This window comes from Gracilinanus agilis, chromosome 1, assembly GCF_016433145.1.
Source record: "Gracilinanus agilis isolate LMUSP501 chromosome 1, AgileGrace, whole genome shotgun sequence".
In the NCBI taxonomy this organism is placed as follows: domain Eukaryota; kingdom Metazoa; phylum Chordata; class Mammalia; order Didelphimorphia; family Didelphidae; genus Gracilinanus; species Gracilinanus agilis.
Window position 1 is genome coordinate 644110647 of NC_058130.1, and position 17531 is coordinate 644128177.

Sequence of the window (17531 nt, forward strand, 5' to 3'; positions counted from 1 at the left end):
CTATATATAGTGTGATATATGTTTGGTAAGATGTCTCCCCAACTTACGCTTCACTTGATATTAATAGTCAAGATTTTCCTAGTTATCTCCACAATTTATATTATAAAACCTATAATAATCTTAACTTTTGCATGGCAAACATTATATTTGAAGACAGCCCTCAAGACTGCACTTGCTCTAACAATCCTAGGAATTGAGTGATATTATTATCCCCATTTTTATAGCTGAAGAAATTGAGGCTGAGATTGATAAAATGACTTTGTCCAGGGCTCAAAGAACTAATAAGTGCCCTATTCAGGATTTAAAATTTTTTTCCAATTTTATTTTTCCAATTGCATGTAAAAACAATAATTAACATTTTTAAAATTTTTTCATCTCATCCTTCCCCTGCAATAATAGTAAACAATTCAATATAGATTATACACATGCAATTATGTAAAACCTATTTCTGCATTAGTCATGTTGAAAAAGAAAACAGACTAAAAAAAAACTACAAAAAAATAAAGTGGATTTTTTAATTGTCTGGAATTTTAGCTCTAACTCTAAGCATTTTGTCTTATATCAAGTCTGTATTTGCCTTTTTATTAATATATTATAGAATCATGTTAGCTTTTTTTGGCTTCTATATTCATTGTTGGCATATTGAATTTTCTATCCACTAAAAACTCTAGGTCTTTTGCAGATGGCTTGATTTCTTCTTGACCTACTTATATGCACAAAGTTCTCTGAATTTCATCTCTGAACCCATGTTAGGCTTTATATGTATCTCCATTTCAGACTTGTGTGAAGAAATTAACTGCACAAGTCCTGTGAAGTTATGGGTAGAAAACAGGTCAGAAAACAAACATGAGTAGAAAACAGAAAAAGAACCAAGAGTTTTTAGTGACCAGCAAATTGAATGCAAGTCAACTATGAGGTATGTCAGTCAGAAATGATAATGTGATCTTAAGTTTTGTTAGGGGTAACAGTGTTCAGAATTAGTTAAGTGATTATCCCACTTTACTTTGCCCTCATGGTTTTGAGTGGCAAGAGCTAGGTCATAGGTCATGGCACTTATATGATGAGCAACTACTATGTCAAGATCAGTCCCAGATACATTCAGGATCCCCTTAGTAATACACATTGTGTTTTCTTAGCACAGAAATAACTCCATGAACATACTTACATGTGCTTTGTGTTCTACCATATTCCAGAAGGATACATGTTCTCTGGCTATCTGGTCTTAGAAGAATCAATCGCTGCCTTGGCCCCTGAGTATGGTACATTTCTGACCTCCCCAACATGTGCTGTTACTCAATAGTAAATGTTTCTTCCTCCATGAACAAAGACAAGTTCTAATTGTCCATTGGTTATTTTAGGCTCTCTTCTAGGGTCTTATCTGTAACTTGACTTCTTGATCTCTGTTTTTGATCTTTTGGTACTTTAATTATTGGAAAGATGAGATGCTATTCCTTATTTTCCACTTCTGGATATTCTCTTGAAGGCATTTTGGGCTTTTTGATTTGTAAGGGTCTTGCTTGTTAAATGGTCCCTTGACATAGAGCCTAGGCTTATATGGCCTTGACAAAATTTTTTAGCTTCTATAGGATGAGGCATTTCAGGATAATGTTAATAATATTTTCAAGCAAGCAAAAGCTTTACAGATATTATTTCTTTTATAGGGTAGAAGCAAAAGAAAACTTTCAAATGGGAGTTTGCTTTTGTGTCTTTGATAACATACATAGCAAAGCTTTCCTAATTACAGGGTAGAATAGTATTTATTTAGGCCAGTATTTATAGGAATCCTAAATAGAGAAATTTCTTGAACAAGGGAGCTTATTTGGAATTATAACTGAACTCTTAAAACTTTCTATAACCTAGGATCTACCAATCATTTTTTCTGAATTCAGTCATCCTAGTATTTATATCCTATTCAGTTCTGGGCATCACATTTTAAAAGGTACAAACAGGAGTATACCCAAAGGAGGGTAGCCAATGTTATAACTAAAATTATGAGGCTGGTAGTACTTTAATAACTTTATTAAATCAAAGTAGTAGAAATAGTAGTAAAGAGAGGGGAAAGATAGGAGAGAGGTAGAGAGATACTTAGCTTTCTAATCTATTTGGCCGCCATGATGGGCCTGTAGCTAAACTCTGACAGGGTTCCCTCAGCTTCTCCACATGCATGCCAAAGATGTTTTATTTCCTGCTGAGTCTCCCCTTATAAGCTGTTTTGTCCACCCACTCGCTCTCTCATTTCACATCTCAGGAACCAACCATAGTGTCTTAATTTGCCCGGGCTGCCCAGGGGGGCAGTGTCTATGGAATCAGTTTCCTGTCTCATTGGTTCCTTGGTTCTTTAACTTCCTTTCTCTGAGGGCTTATCTATACCTGAATTTACTCAGTGGTATTTGACCTCCATATCATTGAGAAATGACATTAAAAAGGCAACACAATGGAGAGAGAAATTTGCTTCTGACACCAGGATTTTGAGGACAATAGAAGCCATACCATATGAAAATGGGTTGAAGGTACCTGCAAAGTTTAGCTTCTCTCTTTACTAATAAAATGCTTTTGTGTGTGTGTGTGTGTGTGTGTGTGTGTGTGTGTGTGTGTGTGTGTGTGTGTGTGTGGTAATAAGCCTCCAGATTAATTTTTATTTATAATAAAACCAATAGCAATTAGTCCAGAATGGCATCTAGAAAAGTTGAGAAATATTATGGAGTGAAAAAGCTATATTAATGGCTTCTGTTAAAGGAAGGTATTTGAGATCACTTGTGACCCTAATGGGTTAGATCCCACCCTCAGAGCCAGCACTGTGGAGACAAGGCTCCCCATTCCTAAGTCCTAGTAGCTTTGCCCTTCAAGAAGGTGTTTGGTATTCGTCTTCCCCTCAGCCACAAGATCAGTCTTCCTCCCCTCAAAGTAACAGCCCAAAACTACCACTAATAAACTAATAAAGACTTATTATAAGGATGATGGAATTCAGGATAACAGGGTAAAGGGATGTTTGAGGCTTTTTTTGAGGAAGGAGGGTACAGGGATAACTTGTATCAACTATGAACTCCACAACAAGAGAGCAGAGCTGGTTTTTTCTGTAGTTTTGACTCAGAAACTCCCTCTCCCTCTCACAATATCCTATCCTTAACACTATCTAACAAACAGGGGAATAACTGTAAGGAAGGGGTATAAGAGGGGTCAAGGAAGGGTCCCCAAAATACTTGCTCCCTCCGTAGTCTGAGCACTAACTCCAATTATGGAGCACGACTCTTTGGGTTTCTTCTTCATTGGCAATCAAGTCAGTAGAAAGGTTTTGCTATTGAAATCTCCACATTGTCCCTGAATTTTGGGTTCAGAAGAGCTAAATTCCTGTCCAGAACCTCCTTGCCACCCACAACCATCCACCCCAAGCCCACCTGAGACTTGAATGACCTCTCAGGAGTTTTTTGGCAGTTGGCCATTGGCAGTTTAGAATCCACAATTTTCACCAAACTCCCTCCTTCACTGTCCCCTCCCAATCAAAACCTCCTGAGGCCAGCTTCAACTCCAATTTCCTGCTCTCCTTTGCAAAATTCAATCCACACTGTTACAACATTCATGCTCAAGATGCTTTCACTGATGCCAGGGGACACCAGCATCAGACAGGCCTTAAGATAAGACGTGATTCTGTGACTCCTATATTCCACCAGTAGGGTGTGCAGGATCAAAACAGGAATGGAGGTCCTCTAGATATTTTACTTCATACAGTTTGCTTTTTTTATTTGGATTTTAATAAAGATGGGCAGGATTATTTTTGGCCAAGTTACAATCTCAACTTCTCATTACCTTCACCAGATTATCTTACCAGGCCCTCCAAAATATAGGAAAGGCAATAACTCCTACACAATTAGGATTTTGCTTTGCTAAACTTTAATGCACTCTCTAAGAATGTATTCCCTCTAATGAAGAGTTTCATTTATATCTGTAATTCTGAATTTTATGAATTATTTATATTGTTGCACGAATATTTTAGGTACTTTTTCCTTGGATGCATAGCATTTCCTAACAAAAGGCATGATTGTTTTTGTGATTTTTTAAAAAATAATATTTAATGTTTACAAATTTAATGCTTTTCCTGGGATTTCCTTTTTCAGTCCCATCAGTGAAAGTAGAAGAGTACTACAAGAATCCTGTGAGTTTTTCTTAAAACACAATTCTAAAGTTAAACATAAAAAGAAGCACTACAAATCAAGTTCACACAAACTGAAAGTAATTTCGAAATCCATGGGAACCAGTACAGGAGCTACAACAAATCATGGAACATCTGCAGTAGCAATTGCTAACCATGATTACTTAGGACAAGAGACTTTGACAGAAATCAAAACATCCCCAGAAACATCTGTGAGAGATATGGGAACAGATGGACCCTCCATTCAGAAAGCAAAAGAAAATAATGTGGTAGAGCATGCAACACCTGCAGAATCTAGTTCTAAATTGTCTGTGGAACAGATGGAAAGAAAGTGCAAGACAGGAAATTCCAATGATAAGAACAGTATATCTGGAAGTGTGCGAAGTGAAGGAAGGTAAGCTTTTCTTTCTTTTTTTTTTTTTTTTCCTAAAAAATAAGCCTTTTAGCGAAATTGGAATGATTACTACCACTTTGGTTGACAGAGGAGGCTTCAGAAAAAAGTGAATGAAGCTGGAACAATGGGTCAAATATAACAAGTTGAAATTTAATAAAAGTTTAAGTAATAAAGTTCTGCACTTATACTAAGGTACTCTTCTTTAGTTTTCCATAGATTCTCTACAAAGAATTAACATATGCTAGAGTCATTATCTAGGTCTGCATTTTGGTTTAAAAAAAAAACCACACAAATACAGTCTATAAAGGGCATAGCTTGGCTATGTTGTTATTGCTGTTTCAGTTGTATCCAACTCTTCATGATCCTGTTTGGGATTTTCTTAGCAAAGATTTTGGAGTGGTTTGTCATTTCTTTCTCCAGCTTATTTTACAAGTGAAAAACTAAAGTCAGCAGACTTAAGTGACTTGCCCAAGGTCACATAGCTAGCACTGGATCTGAACTCGGGAAGATGAATCATCCTGGTTTCAAATCCTGACTCTTTCCTTTTTATTGCCTATGTGAATTCAGACCTCAGTTTCTTCATCTATAAAATGACATTAGATGATTTTCTAGCTCTAAAATACTATCATGCTTTATATTGTGTAATGTGGTCACCAGAAAAAGCTAATGTTATCTTGGGTTTCACTAATAAATATAAAATTTGTAGAGAGAAGGGGAAAATCACCCAAAGAAATGGAAATTTGGGGGGGGGAGTCTGGTATATGAATATAATGAAATATGTGGTATAAAAGACATGTATATATGTATATATGTATACACATGCATGGATAGATAAAAACAATGATGGTATAAATTAAAGTATTATTAAAATAAGATTGATCTTAGTCATTAGAAAATCAGTGCTAAGAATTCTAGGAAAATGAAAGAATGAGAGGTATCCAAGGAGCTTCTCTCCTTTCACCAAAGAAGAAGAGCAGTAAGGGCTAGGCAATGAGAGTTACATAACTTGTCCATGGTCACACAGCTAGAAAGTGTAAGGACAGTAGACATAGGGAAAGTGCAGAGAGGGCTAGTGAAGTTTAAAAAATGTTAGCAAGCTAGTACAGGAATAGCATAAGAATATATATAAGTGTTGTTGGATAGATAACTAAGAATACTAACATACTAATATAGATTTGCAATATAAAAATTAACATTGCATTTAAAACATAGGTAGTTTAAACATAATTTGATAACAGCTAGGAATAAGATAGTTGTATTGCATTACTTAATAGACATACATTAAAAGTAGAAGCAAGTTAAGATTCCGTTAAAATCATAGATGGGTTAAATAATAACTTAGAAGAGTTTAAGGATAAGAAAATTGTTACACTATAAACTTGGGACATTGTGTTCAATAGAAAACTTTTTGTATTACAAAATTGTTTTGTACCCTGTAAATATTGTTATATAAATTGCAACCCTCATCTCCCTATCAACCTCTCCAAAACCCGTCTTAGAATAGAAATAGATAGATAATTAGTATAGTGATAAGACAAGATAAGGATTTATTATTTTGGAGGGAGAGGGAACGTTCATAAGATAGGAATAGGAAATAGTGATGCATGAATTAAGTGGGACTTTTGGAAAAAGTCCTACCACACAAAACCAGGATATTATAAGGATGGGATTTGTGCAGGGGGGATGGAACAAAAAAGAGCCAGAGAAGGAGTGGCTGACAGTTGGTGACAGTTACCCACAGTTAAGACCAGAGGGAATTCTGGGTAATTCTCCAGAGGAGAGAGAAGGAGGACATCCCAGCTTGGATCCAGTCCTAAGGGCTTCCTGAGGATCTTTCTTGAGACATTGAAACCCTGATTCCCTGGTCAAAGATTCCTTCCCATCTCACCCAGCAAGACTTCAATCATGGAGTGAGCTAAGTGTTTGGACTCCATTTTGGGAGCGATCTCTTAGTCTCCTTCTCCCATTACCCAACCTTGCTGAGAGACCCCCTTTCAGTCAAAACTTACAATTATAGAAAAGGATAGAACAGAAAACTAGAAATAGAAACAGAAGGAGAAGGGATGAGGGAGAAGAAACTTAGGAGTGGGAGTCATTAAGGTTCCTACCTAAGCAACGGACTATATAGGAATAGAGAAGAGGGCACCCCAAATCCCTCTGCCCTTCACCCCTTCCCCCAATCCCTATATTGATGATAATAAAAGCCATTCATTAGTCAGATAGCATTCCAGAGGGCCTGAAAGACAATGAGGGGGAGGGGAACCACAGCTTGGTCTGGCTGCCTCCATCTTGAAGCCAGACCACACGCTATGAAGTTGACTGACCTCGGGGGAGGCTTGTGTGAACCTTGCCCACATTCAGACTCGGATTGGGGTACCACATACCTCATCTTGTAGGGAAGCCTTGCCCCCAAATCCTGTGGGGCAGCACAACCATCCATATCACTCAATTTCGGGGTGACACCTCCTCGAAGTCTCCAGTGCATATTCGGCCAGAGAGGAGAGCTAGAAGAGAGTCTCACTACATAGACTTTCTATCTCCCCCCTCTATCATAACATTGGTTGCTGGCTCCTTTTTATTATTACAGTTTTGGTAGCAGGCTCTCGTTATTCTTACAAAAGTGTCTGAAGTCAGATTTGAACCCAGGACCTCCCATTTCTAGACCTGGCTCTCTCTCTACTGAGCCACTTAACTTCCTACCCCCATATACTCTTTTTCAACAACCCAAAAGACACCTCTGCATATGGACATCACCACATTGTCAATATCGAAATCAAATTGATTATATACTTTGCAACTAACAGTGGAGAAGTTTAGTACAGATCATTAAAACAAGACCTGAAGCTAACTGAGGGGCAGATCATCTTTTTATTGCAAAATTCCAGCATAAATTGAAGAAAATAGGGAAAATCATCAGATGATAGAAGTATGACCTAAATAACATGCCTTATGAATATAAAGTAGAAGTGATAAATAGATTTAAGGAATTATATCTGGTAGACAGAGTGCCTGAAGAACTATAGACACAGGAGGTAGCTAAAAAAAACTTTGAAAGAAAAACCTGGACTTACATGAATTGATGCAAAGTGAAATAAACAGAAACAGGAGTACATTGTACATTTTTTTTTTATCCTGGGACTCCATTCTAGGAGCATAGGGCCACAACCAGTAGGCAATGGGTCGCTCAGGGTCACCCAGCTGGGAAGTGTCTGAGCCCGGATTTGAACCTAGGACCTTTCGTCTCTAGGCCTGGCTCTCAATCCACTGAGCTAGCCCAGCTGCCCCTACTTTAGGTTGCAGTTTCTTTAGCAGATGTAGTTTTTTTTTACAGGGTGGGGTTGCTAGCCCCACGCCCAACCCTCCTCCTTTTTCATCTGGGCTAGGGACCATCCTTAGCCCAGGAGTGGTAAGGGTGGGCGATAGGGGTCAAGTGACTTGCCCAAGGTCACACAGCTGGAAGTGTCCGAGGCCGGACTTGAACCTAGGACCTCCCGTCTCTAGGCCTGGCTCTCAATCCACTGAGCCACCCAGCTGCCCCACATTGTACATAGTAGCAGCAATATTGTCCAATGATTAATTGTAAATGACTTAGTGATTCTCAGCAATGCAATGATCCAAAACAATTCCAAACGTTTTAATGATGAAAAATGCTTATCAGTTCCAGAGAGAGAACTGATAGAGTCAGAATGCAGATCAAAGCATGCTTTTTAAAAACTTTATTTTTTCTTTGTTTTTTTAATCTGTGTTTTTTTTTTGTAAAACATGTTTCCATGTTTTTTGTAAAACATGTTTCCATATTAGGTTGTATATGACTGCATATGTATAATCTATATCAAATTGCTTTCTATCTCAGGGAGGTAAGGAGGAGAATAGGAAATAACTTGGAACTCAAAATTTCAAAAAAGGAATTTAAAAAGTTTTACACATAATTGGAGAAAAATAAAGTATAAAAAGTTTTTAAATGCATTTAAAAATATTCTACAAACTAGGCTTCAACTTTGTGTAAAGCAAGAATTACTTAGAAGAGCAGGTTTATTTTCAGAAAAACAGGAACTAAAGACCAAATTGCCAACATTTGCTGGATTATGGAGAAAGCAAGAGTTCCAGAAAAACATCTACTTCTGCTTCATTGACTATGTGGATCACAACAAAATGTGACAAGTCCTTAAAGAGATGGGAGTATTAGATCATCTTACTTGTCTCCTGAGGAACTTGTGTGTGGGCCAAGAAATAATAGCTAAAACTAAATATGGACAAACTGATTCACTTAAGATTGGGAAAGTAGTATGACAAGGCCATATATTGTCACCTTATTTATTTAACTTATATGCAGAGTACATCATATAAAATGCCAGTCTAGACAAATCAAAAGATGAAATTAAGGTTTCTGGGAAAAATACAGTCTCAGAATATGTAGATATCTGATAGGCACTTTGATGGCAAAAAGTGAAGAATTAAGAAGCCTTTTGATAAGGGTGAAAGAGTAGAGTATAAAAGCTAGTATGAAGTTTAACATAAAAAAAAACTACTACTAAGATTTTGGCTATTGTTCTCATCACTTCCTGGAGTGTAGCTTACACACCAACATCCATTATTGGTGTTGAAAAAATTGAGACTTTCCTTAAGGAACTTGATAAGACACATCACATTTAAATCAGCATATACTCTGATACTCAGTGAACTAAATACAAAGGTGGGGAAAGATGAAGGCTGTGATTAATATATGGAAAACCAAAAGATGGTTTGTGAAAAAGAAATGAGAGAGGCTAAAAACTTAGAGATATACAGAACCCTTTATACCTTTATATCATGAATGATAAAAGAATCTGTAGATATTTGATATGGCTACCATTAATAAAGAAGACCACTATATTCATACACATTGTGTATTGTATATAATATGCACACATATACAGAAAGGAAAAGAAATGATATCAGTGTCAGAGTTTAGCCTTGAATCACCTCTCATTCAGCTTCTCAGGTGAAAGATAATAGTACAAAGCAGTATGGGCTGGTAGATAACAGTTCTGGGCCTTGAGTGAGAAAGACCTGAGTTAAAATCTGGCCTTACACACTTGTTAGCTATGTGATCCTGGGCAAGTCACTTAACTCTGTTTGCCTTGGTTTCTTCATCTGTAAAAATGAGCTGGGGAAGGAAATGGCAAACAACTCCAGGATTTTTGCCAAGAAAACCTCAAACAATTATGAATTATGAATTATAGTCAGGACTATACAAAAATAACAACAAAGGACAATACATTGTGGGAAATGTATGGCATACAATTGAAAGGAGTAAGTCTTGACAAAAAAAGAACAAGTATTTAGCAAGGATAAATGGAAAGTAGACAGAAATAATGACACTAATTTTGATAATTTTATACCAAGTAAATTATGTTGTCTCAACAGAACCCTAAAATACCTTACTGTATAAAACGCTTGACTTTCCAAACAAAATACTACCAAAAGCAATACCAGTTTAGACTATAAACTATAAAATATGAATCTGAATTGGAAAAACAATACTGGACCAATATATAGAGACTTCTGAATAGAAATATATTAAACTATACATTTCATAGTAATTAATAGAACATTTAAACATTAGACTTTAAAAACCAAGACTACTTTAAAAGGGCAAATAACAAATGAATGCTTTATAGACTATAATGCAATAAAAATAGTAATAAGTTAAATATAAGCAAAAGGTGCAAATCTAAACAGAGAATAAGTTACGGTATTTAAAGAAAAATTAATATCTATACTACAGAAATTATCAAAAATAGAGGCAGAAAACACTTTGCCAAACTTCTTTTATGAGACAAGTTTTGGAGATGGCTAGGTGGTTTTAGTGGATTAAGAGCCGGGCTTGGGTTCAAATGTGGCCTCAGCCACTTCCTAGCTGAGTGACCCTGGGCAAAGTCATTTAATCCCAATTGCCTATCCCTTACCATCCTTTTTGCTTTGGAACTCCAATACTTGGTAATGATTCTAAGGCAGAAGGTATAGGTTTAAAAAATATATATGTATATTATCTCCTGATGCCCAAAAAAGAGAAAGAGGACTATAGACTAATCTCACTAATGAATTTTAATGCAAAAATTTTGTAATAAAAGCCCTGCAAGGTGACTACTACAACATATCTAGAAAATAATTTGTTGTGATTTAGTTGTTATTAACCTTTTTCAAGTAACTGCATTTTCCATTAACTGTCCTGATTAGTTTTGATTCCACAAACATGCTTCCCCCAGGATAAACACATCACCAGAGATCTCATCATCATACAGATCCACTCATTTTTTGATACTCCCCTTTGAAGAACCCTCAGTTGCCTGTCCCCTTTGATAGGAAGATTAGAAGGTAGAACAGTAAAAATCCTGACTTACTAAGTCTTCTTTTAGAAGGCCCAGAACTTTCCCAGTAACTCTTCATCTTCTATCAGCTGTTTTGCTTGGTTTCAATTCCACAAACATAGAGAAATACCTCTCCACTCTTTCTGCTACCTTTTCTGTATTGTAAATTAGATTAGATTGTAAACTTCTTGAGGTCAGGGACAGTCTGCTTTTTTTTTTTCAGGTTTTTTTTGTTTCCTTTTCTTATTTGTCTTCCCAGTGCTTTATCACCATGCCTGACATTTAGTAGGTGTTTAATAAGTGTTGATTTGACTCAGATTTCTACTAGAGATGTAAAAGAATGATTCAATGTTTTTTCCTAATTGCTCTTAAAAAAAACAAAGAGAGCAAAAACCTTATGATTTTGTCAATAGATGCAGAAAACAGGGAAATTATTTGCAGCAACTATTACCTATGAAAATCCAACATCCAAAATAGGGAATGGATTCAATACTAAGAACCATACTTAAAAGGTCAAGGAATATAAACAAAACTTTCATACAAAATATAAGCTATAAATGACCATATTTAAACAGGTCCCAAATATCAAATGGCAAGAGAAATGCAAGTTTAAACAACTCAGGGATTTTACTTTATACCATGCATATTGGCAAAAGTGACAGAAAAGGGAAACAGTCATTGTTGTTAGTGCTGGAGAAAGGCACAATGGTACACAGTCAGTGGAGTCATGAAGTGATCCAGCTGTTCTGGATATCAGTTTGAAATTATGCAAAGAAAATTTAAAAAGATAAACTAAGCAAAAACTATGTATTTTGAGTAAGGAAGTCATAGATGGGAAAAGAAGTTGAATAGATAACAAAATATTCATAGTGACACATAAAATGGTAACAAAAAACTGAAAACAGTGGGTGGCCATTAGTTTTTATGGATGTCTGAAAAAAATTATTGCATATGAATATAAGAAAATATATAGTAAGAAAATGAGGAATTCAGAGAAATATATAAAGACTTGTATGAACTGCAAAGGAAAATAATCAAAACCAAACACATTGACTACAATGTAAATGAAAAAAATCAAAAGAAAAAAAAGAGTTCAGGCCTTGAGTATTTAGTCTCAGAAGACATATGATGAAATATACATATCTCTGCCTTTCCACCACCACCTCTAGTACTAAGATATAGGGGGCTACTAGGAAAGAATATTATTCATTGCCAGATGTAATCATTCCATATTTTGGTCTCAACTGTCAGCAACTGTCCACAACTGCCTTCTTCTCCCTTTGGTTCCCTCTTCTCTCCATAAAAACCCATCCTTACATGTGTAATTGCTTTTCTTTGCTATGGTTTAGTGAGGCAGAGAGATTTTAAGTGACCAGATTTAAAACATCAGTAAAGTGTATTTTTAAAAAATAATTCTGGTCCCAGAGAAAATGCGGTATCTCTCATCATCATAAAGAAAAAGAGTCTTATTAGGGAAACATGCTTTGTCAGATAGATCCATTGTTTTTGGTGTCTTGAGTTGATTAATTTTTCGTTGTTGAAAAGGAAGTTTCAATCTGGAAGAGTAGTATAGGTACTAACAGAAATGACCAATGTAAAAACAAATAGAATAAAGTCATTGAAGCAAACAAAAGAGAATAACTTTGTGCTTGAGCAGTGGGAATATAATGTCCTAGAGGAGAGGGTCATTTTATGAAATGATTTAGTATTTTGTGGAAGCAGGTTTTCACAGGTGAAGGTCACTTAAAGAGATGGAGTTAGAAGAAGACTTAGGAAACACACACTTATCTGAGCTAGACAAAAGAACTGTAAAGTGAGATTATAGCAATAAAAATAGAATAAAGTAGCGTGGGGCTGAGTTGAGCATACACACACACACACACACACACACACACTCTCATTCTAGTGTGAACTGAGCTCACCCATAAAATGGAAATGAGCCGCAAAATGGATTAGAAGAGAAAACACAATTTGTGAGGAAAACACTTTGCATACTTAAAAGGAGGAGCTGGAGTAAAATTTGTTATGCTTTCCTGAATGAAAAAATGCAGGAAAAGCAACTGAGTTTTCAAATAATCTAATATTACAAATAGATATTCTAAAGAGATATAGACAAGGGAACAACATTATACTTAAAACTACGACAGATAATGAAATCAATTTGTCAGTAGGAATTTAGTAAATACCTATTCTATGCCAGGCACTATGGAAAGTATTGGATATTAAAAGACAAAAGTGAAGTCTTTCTCCTCAGGGGACTTAAGTTATATTAGAGGAAGCAATATATAGGCTTATAAGCATATACAGATGAAATAGTATCAATATCAATATATATGCAAAAATGCCATAGCATATAAATATTTAAAGGAAAAGCCAGTTAAAATGCCTAGATTGTAAGACAATAATTGTAGTTTACATCAGCGTGCCTTTTTCAGACTTAGACAAATCTAACAGAGAGGGGAACAAGAGAGAAATAATAGATTTGAGGAAAAATTTTGGAATACTAGAATTTTGGCAGTTATGACTAGGAATTTTTTAGTATACCTTTTCTTTCAGTATGACATTGTATGTTTACCAAAAAAATAACATGGTGAGAAATAAAAATTCTTAAAGAAGTAAACAAAGACAGAAATATGCAATTTATCCTTGGCAGACCATAATGCAATAACAATTTTAATCAATAATGAAAAATAATGAAAAGTATTCAGGTATTGTTTGTCATATCTAACTCTTTGTGACTCCACTTGGATTTTTCTTGGCAAAGGTATTGGAGTGGTTTGCCATTTCTTTCTCTAGTTCATTCTACTGTTGAGGAAACTGAGGCAAACAGGGTTAAGTGACTTACCCAGGAACACATAGCTAGAAAGTATCTGAAAACCATATTTGAACTCAGGAGGGTAAAATCTCCAAACTCTCAGCCTAGCACTCTATCCATTGCACCACCTAGCTGCCCTTAAAAATAAATGAATATATGAGTTCACTCCTCAGTCAATCAGTCAATAAATCACCTACCATTTGTTGTTGTTGTAATCATGTCCAATACTTTGTGACTCCATTTGGGGGAATTTCATGTAGAAGTGAGGAGGGAAGAACGTTATAAGCCTGAGGGTCATCATAGGGGTACAGTACAGAGGCATGAAGACAGAAGCCTGCAGAGATCTCTTTATCATCTCTGATAAGGACAGTTTAGTTGATAAGGAAATAAGGACAGGACAAGGGAGTTGTCTTTTACTTCATGCTTCCAGCTCTGGCTCCAGGAGCATGGAGTTTATTTTATTTATATATACATATATATATATTTCAAGACTCATTTCACACAAAAGAACCCCCCTGAAACTTTGCAGATGCGCAGAAGTTACAAATTATGTCACATCAAAACACAAAACATTGGCTTCAGAATAGACCAAGGCCAAGGCTGAATTTTGACTGGCTTCTTATCAGAAAGCCAAGTTGGGGAGTATCTTGGCCTTGGCTATAACAGGCAGCAGCATTCCTTGCTATGTTAACAGTGTTAACCCTTTAAATTCAGGTTTGATAGGAACTTAAAGCTTTTCAATAAGGTCACAATACTTTTCAACAAGAAATCACAAGGATCACAAAAGGGGTCAAAAGAGGAGTCTCAGATTTTTATCTATTCTCTTATTGGCTTCCCACAGAGGGAAGAACATTAAAAGCCTGAGGGACATCATAGGGGTACAGTACAGAGACATGAAGACAGAAACCTAGATAGTAGAGCACATGGAGGAGAGTAAATAAAACCTTTAACCTGTAATAAAATCTGAAATGTAGGAAGGGATTAGGTTATGAAGACCTTAAAGTTCCAGCTATCTTTATATTTGATCCTGGAGATAATAGGGAATGATTGGAGTTTATTTAGTGGGGAATATTTACCTGTGATTTATTATCCTATAGAAAACTCTTATGTTGCAGTGAGGTAAACGAAGTCATTATATTAAGATTGTAAATCATTACTAACCCTTGTAAACTTACCTAATTCCTTCCATTGATGGGCAAACTATGGCCTGGATCTGGCCCACAGGGAATAGTTTGCCCATTACTGTTTAGCCTATGCCATTTTCTCTGAAATACTAGCTGTGATCAATAAACCTTGCCTCTGATTGCTACCAGCTTCATTGGCCCTCCTGATGAGTGTCATCCTCCTCACCATATCTCATTATCTTCACCCCTTCGGGACCCCCAAATGTTTGTCAGGACTCCATAGGACCCCCTGACAGCTTCTGACCTTACAACAACAGCACATTAAGGTTTACAAACCTTTGGAAATACTATCTCATTTTATCCTTACCACAATACATTTTGCAGATGAGAAAGCTAAAACAGGTTAGCTGACTTAAATAGCAACACATGGGTAGTAAGTGCATTAGGTTGGGTTTGGACTTAGTCTTCTGACTGTAGGTCCAGCTACTTACCACTAATTGCTCTCTTTAGCTAATAAAATTCTAGTAAATTGTTTTATCTTGTAGTCCCTTCCACCAGAACCACCAAAGCATCACTAATACATTTATTTAAAAAACCTATCAGTTTATCTTAGTATCTTATATTGAACTAAAAATTAAAGCAGAAAGTCAGAGTACATTTATCTCATACACAACTTCTTTGGTATTGGGAAAACATATCCTTTTGTAACACCAACTAATGACCCATTTGTTGTTTGTATATAGCATGCAACTAATATTTGTTTTATGCAAAAAAATTTTTTCAGATGACAATTTTCCCTTCTATATATAATATGTGCATATTATATATAAACAGTATACTTCTATTTTTGTAGACTGGATGATACATTAAGTCAGGCTTCCACCTATTTTCCCTTTTTTAGTCATCTCCAGTAAGGTGACATCCTTCATTCTCCATTAAAAAACATTAGTAGAGAGGAAAAGACCAATTTATCACAAGTCAGCAATGATGTAAGCATGTATATAGCAAGACAGCTTGAAGCCCTGAGAGAAGATCTGTATTCTAAATGGTCATTTTACCATTCTTATTACAGGGAACAAATCTGATATTATTTTGTACAGATGTATTTTTCAGTGTGTTTAATATACAAGTTAATCTTTTCCTTTTCTATTTTTTAGGATAACTCCAAAAGGCAATTTTACTGATACTCACCCACTACAAAGTAGCAATTTGCAGATACCCAGCATTTCGCAACCAGATAGTCCTAAAGGCTCTACGTCACTGCTCATCCACTCTGCTTTGGACATTGAGAAAGAGCAGGGTTCTGGAAACAATTCAGATACTTGAAAAAGAAAATCTTCAGTTTCACTGAACTGTTACCTTTGAGGGGAGTCATGTTACACTGGAAAAGACCAATGCACTAAGTGTTATAAACACTTTTGTATATATCTCTCATTTTGCACATAGAGATACATTTCCTGCTGTCACAGTGGAGAGATGGGGCTGCAGGAACCTGTCTCAATGTATAAAGAAGTTAATGACAGCAAGAAAACCAAAGAACTGAATTGCATCAGTTTAACAATAATAGGACAGATATAGAGATGATGAGGAGAAGAATTCCCTTCAATTTATGATGTCTCTTAAAACTCTTCTTACCTTGGCTGACCATTTCACTTTTGTGAGATTGCCAAGATTTTATTTTACTCCAATTTATTTTACTCCTAACCCTTCCTTCTTGTTTTCTTTATTTTAAAAGAATATAAAGATTTAAAAGTTTGGAAAATTAATGCCAAAACTATATAAATTTTGTACTTTACCATTGTGCCATTATCTCATTTTAGCACTATTGTTGGTAATTTTTACACGAAATTTCAAAGAGAAATAAAGATTGGATGGAGATGATAACACCTACCTTACAAGATTGTTGTGAGGATCAAATGAGATCATGCATATTAAGTATTTGCAAACCTTAAACTGCCACATAAATGTTAGTTACTATTAAAATTATGATTCATATTTGTTCAGGGTAAGAAAAAAAAATTGACCTACCAGAACTGTACTTGTGATTTCATGGGTATAGAAGCTCCATTACCAATGCAAGTGAATACTTGTTCTGCAGTTTCTGATCCTGGAGAATTGTCAGCACCATTTGAAAAGCAAAATCCCTTTGCTACCCAGCTAGTCGTGTCAGACGCAGGATTGGAATCCAGGTCTTTCTAGTTCCAAATCTGCCTTTCTCTCCTCCATGCCTTTCTACCTATCAAAATGGTGATCCACTATCTAAATGTCCTTCAAATGACAATTTGTAAATAATTTTGTATGCCTTGAATTTTTGAAATTTCTACTGATGTGAAATGCCTGTTGATTTTAGAAAGTAAGCAGATTTTAGTGCAACTGAAGTTAAGGTGCTTTCTTCAAGTAGAGCCAATTTGGTATTGTGCTGTTCATGACATTTCTGTGAGTAATTCTTATACTTTTTTTAGCTCATTAAGACAATATTCTGAGATGTTACTTTCTTTAAACAAGCTAAATGATATTGTGCTTTGCTTTTTAAAAAAGTTTCATGGCTTCTAAGAATATACTTAGGACTTTTATAGTTGTCAAATAACTTGATAACTTCCCCAAAGAAAAATACCAAGGGGAAGTTTGTATAATAAGTTTTACTAAAATTGGACAGTAAAGCATGTAATAGAAGTCATGATGTTCTGCCTACACAGAAATA

The 17531-nt window shown here is 35.7% G+C and overlaps 1 protein-coding gene across 1 annotated transcript in view; it reads left to right on the forward strand.

Moving 5' to 3' along the window:
* FZD6 (frizzled class receptor 6) overlaps nucleotides 1–16204 on the forward strand; it is a 58298-nt gene extending 42094 nt beyond the window's left edge. The window contains exons 6-7 of the mRNA XM_044658228.1: nucleotides 4113–4541; nucleotides 15988–16204. Of these exons, the coding sequence (XP_044514163.1) occupies nucleotides 4113–4541; nucleotides 15988–16156 (598 nt within the window). The 3' untranslated portion in view covers nucleotides 16157–16204. The remainder of the gene's footprint in view (nucleotides 1–4112; nucleotides 4542–15987) is intronic.
* The last annotated feature ends 1327 nt before the right edge of the window (nucleotides 16205–17531 follow it).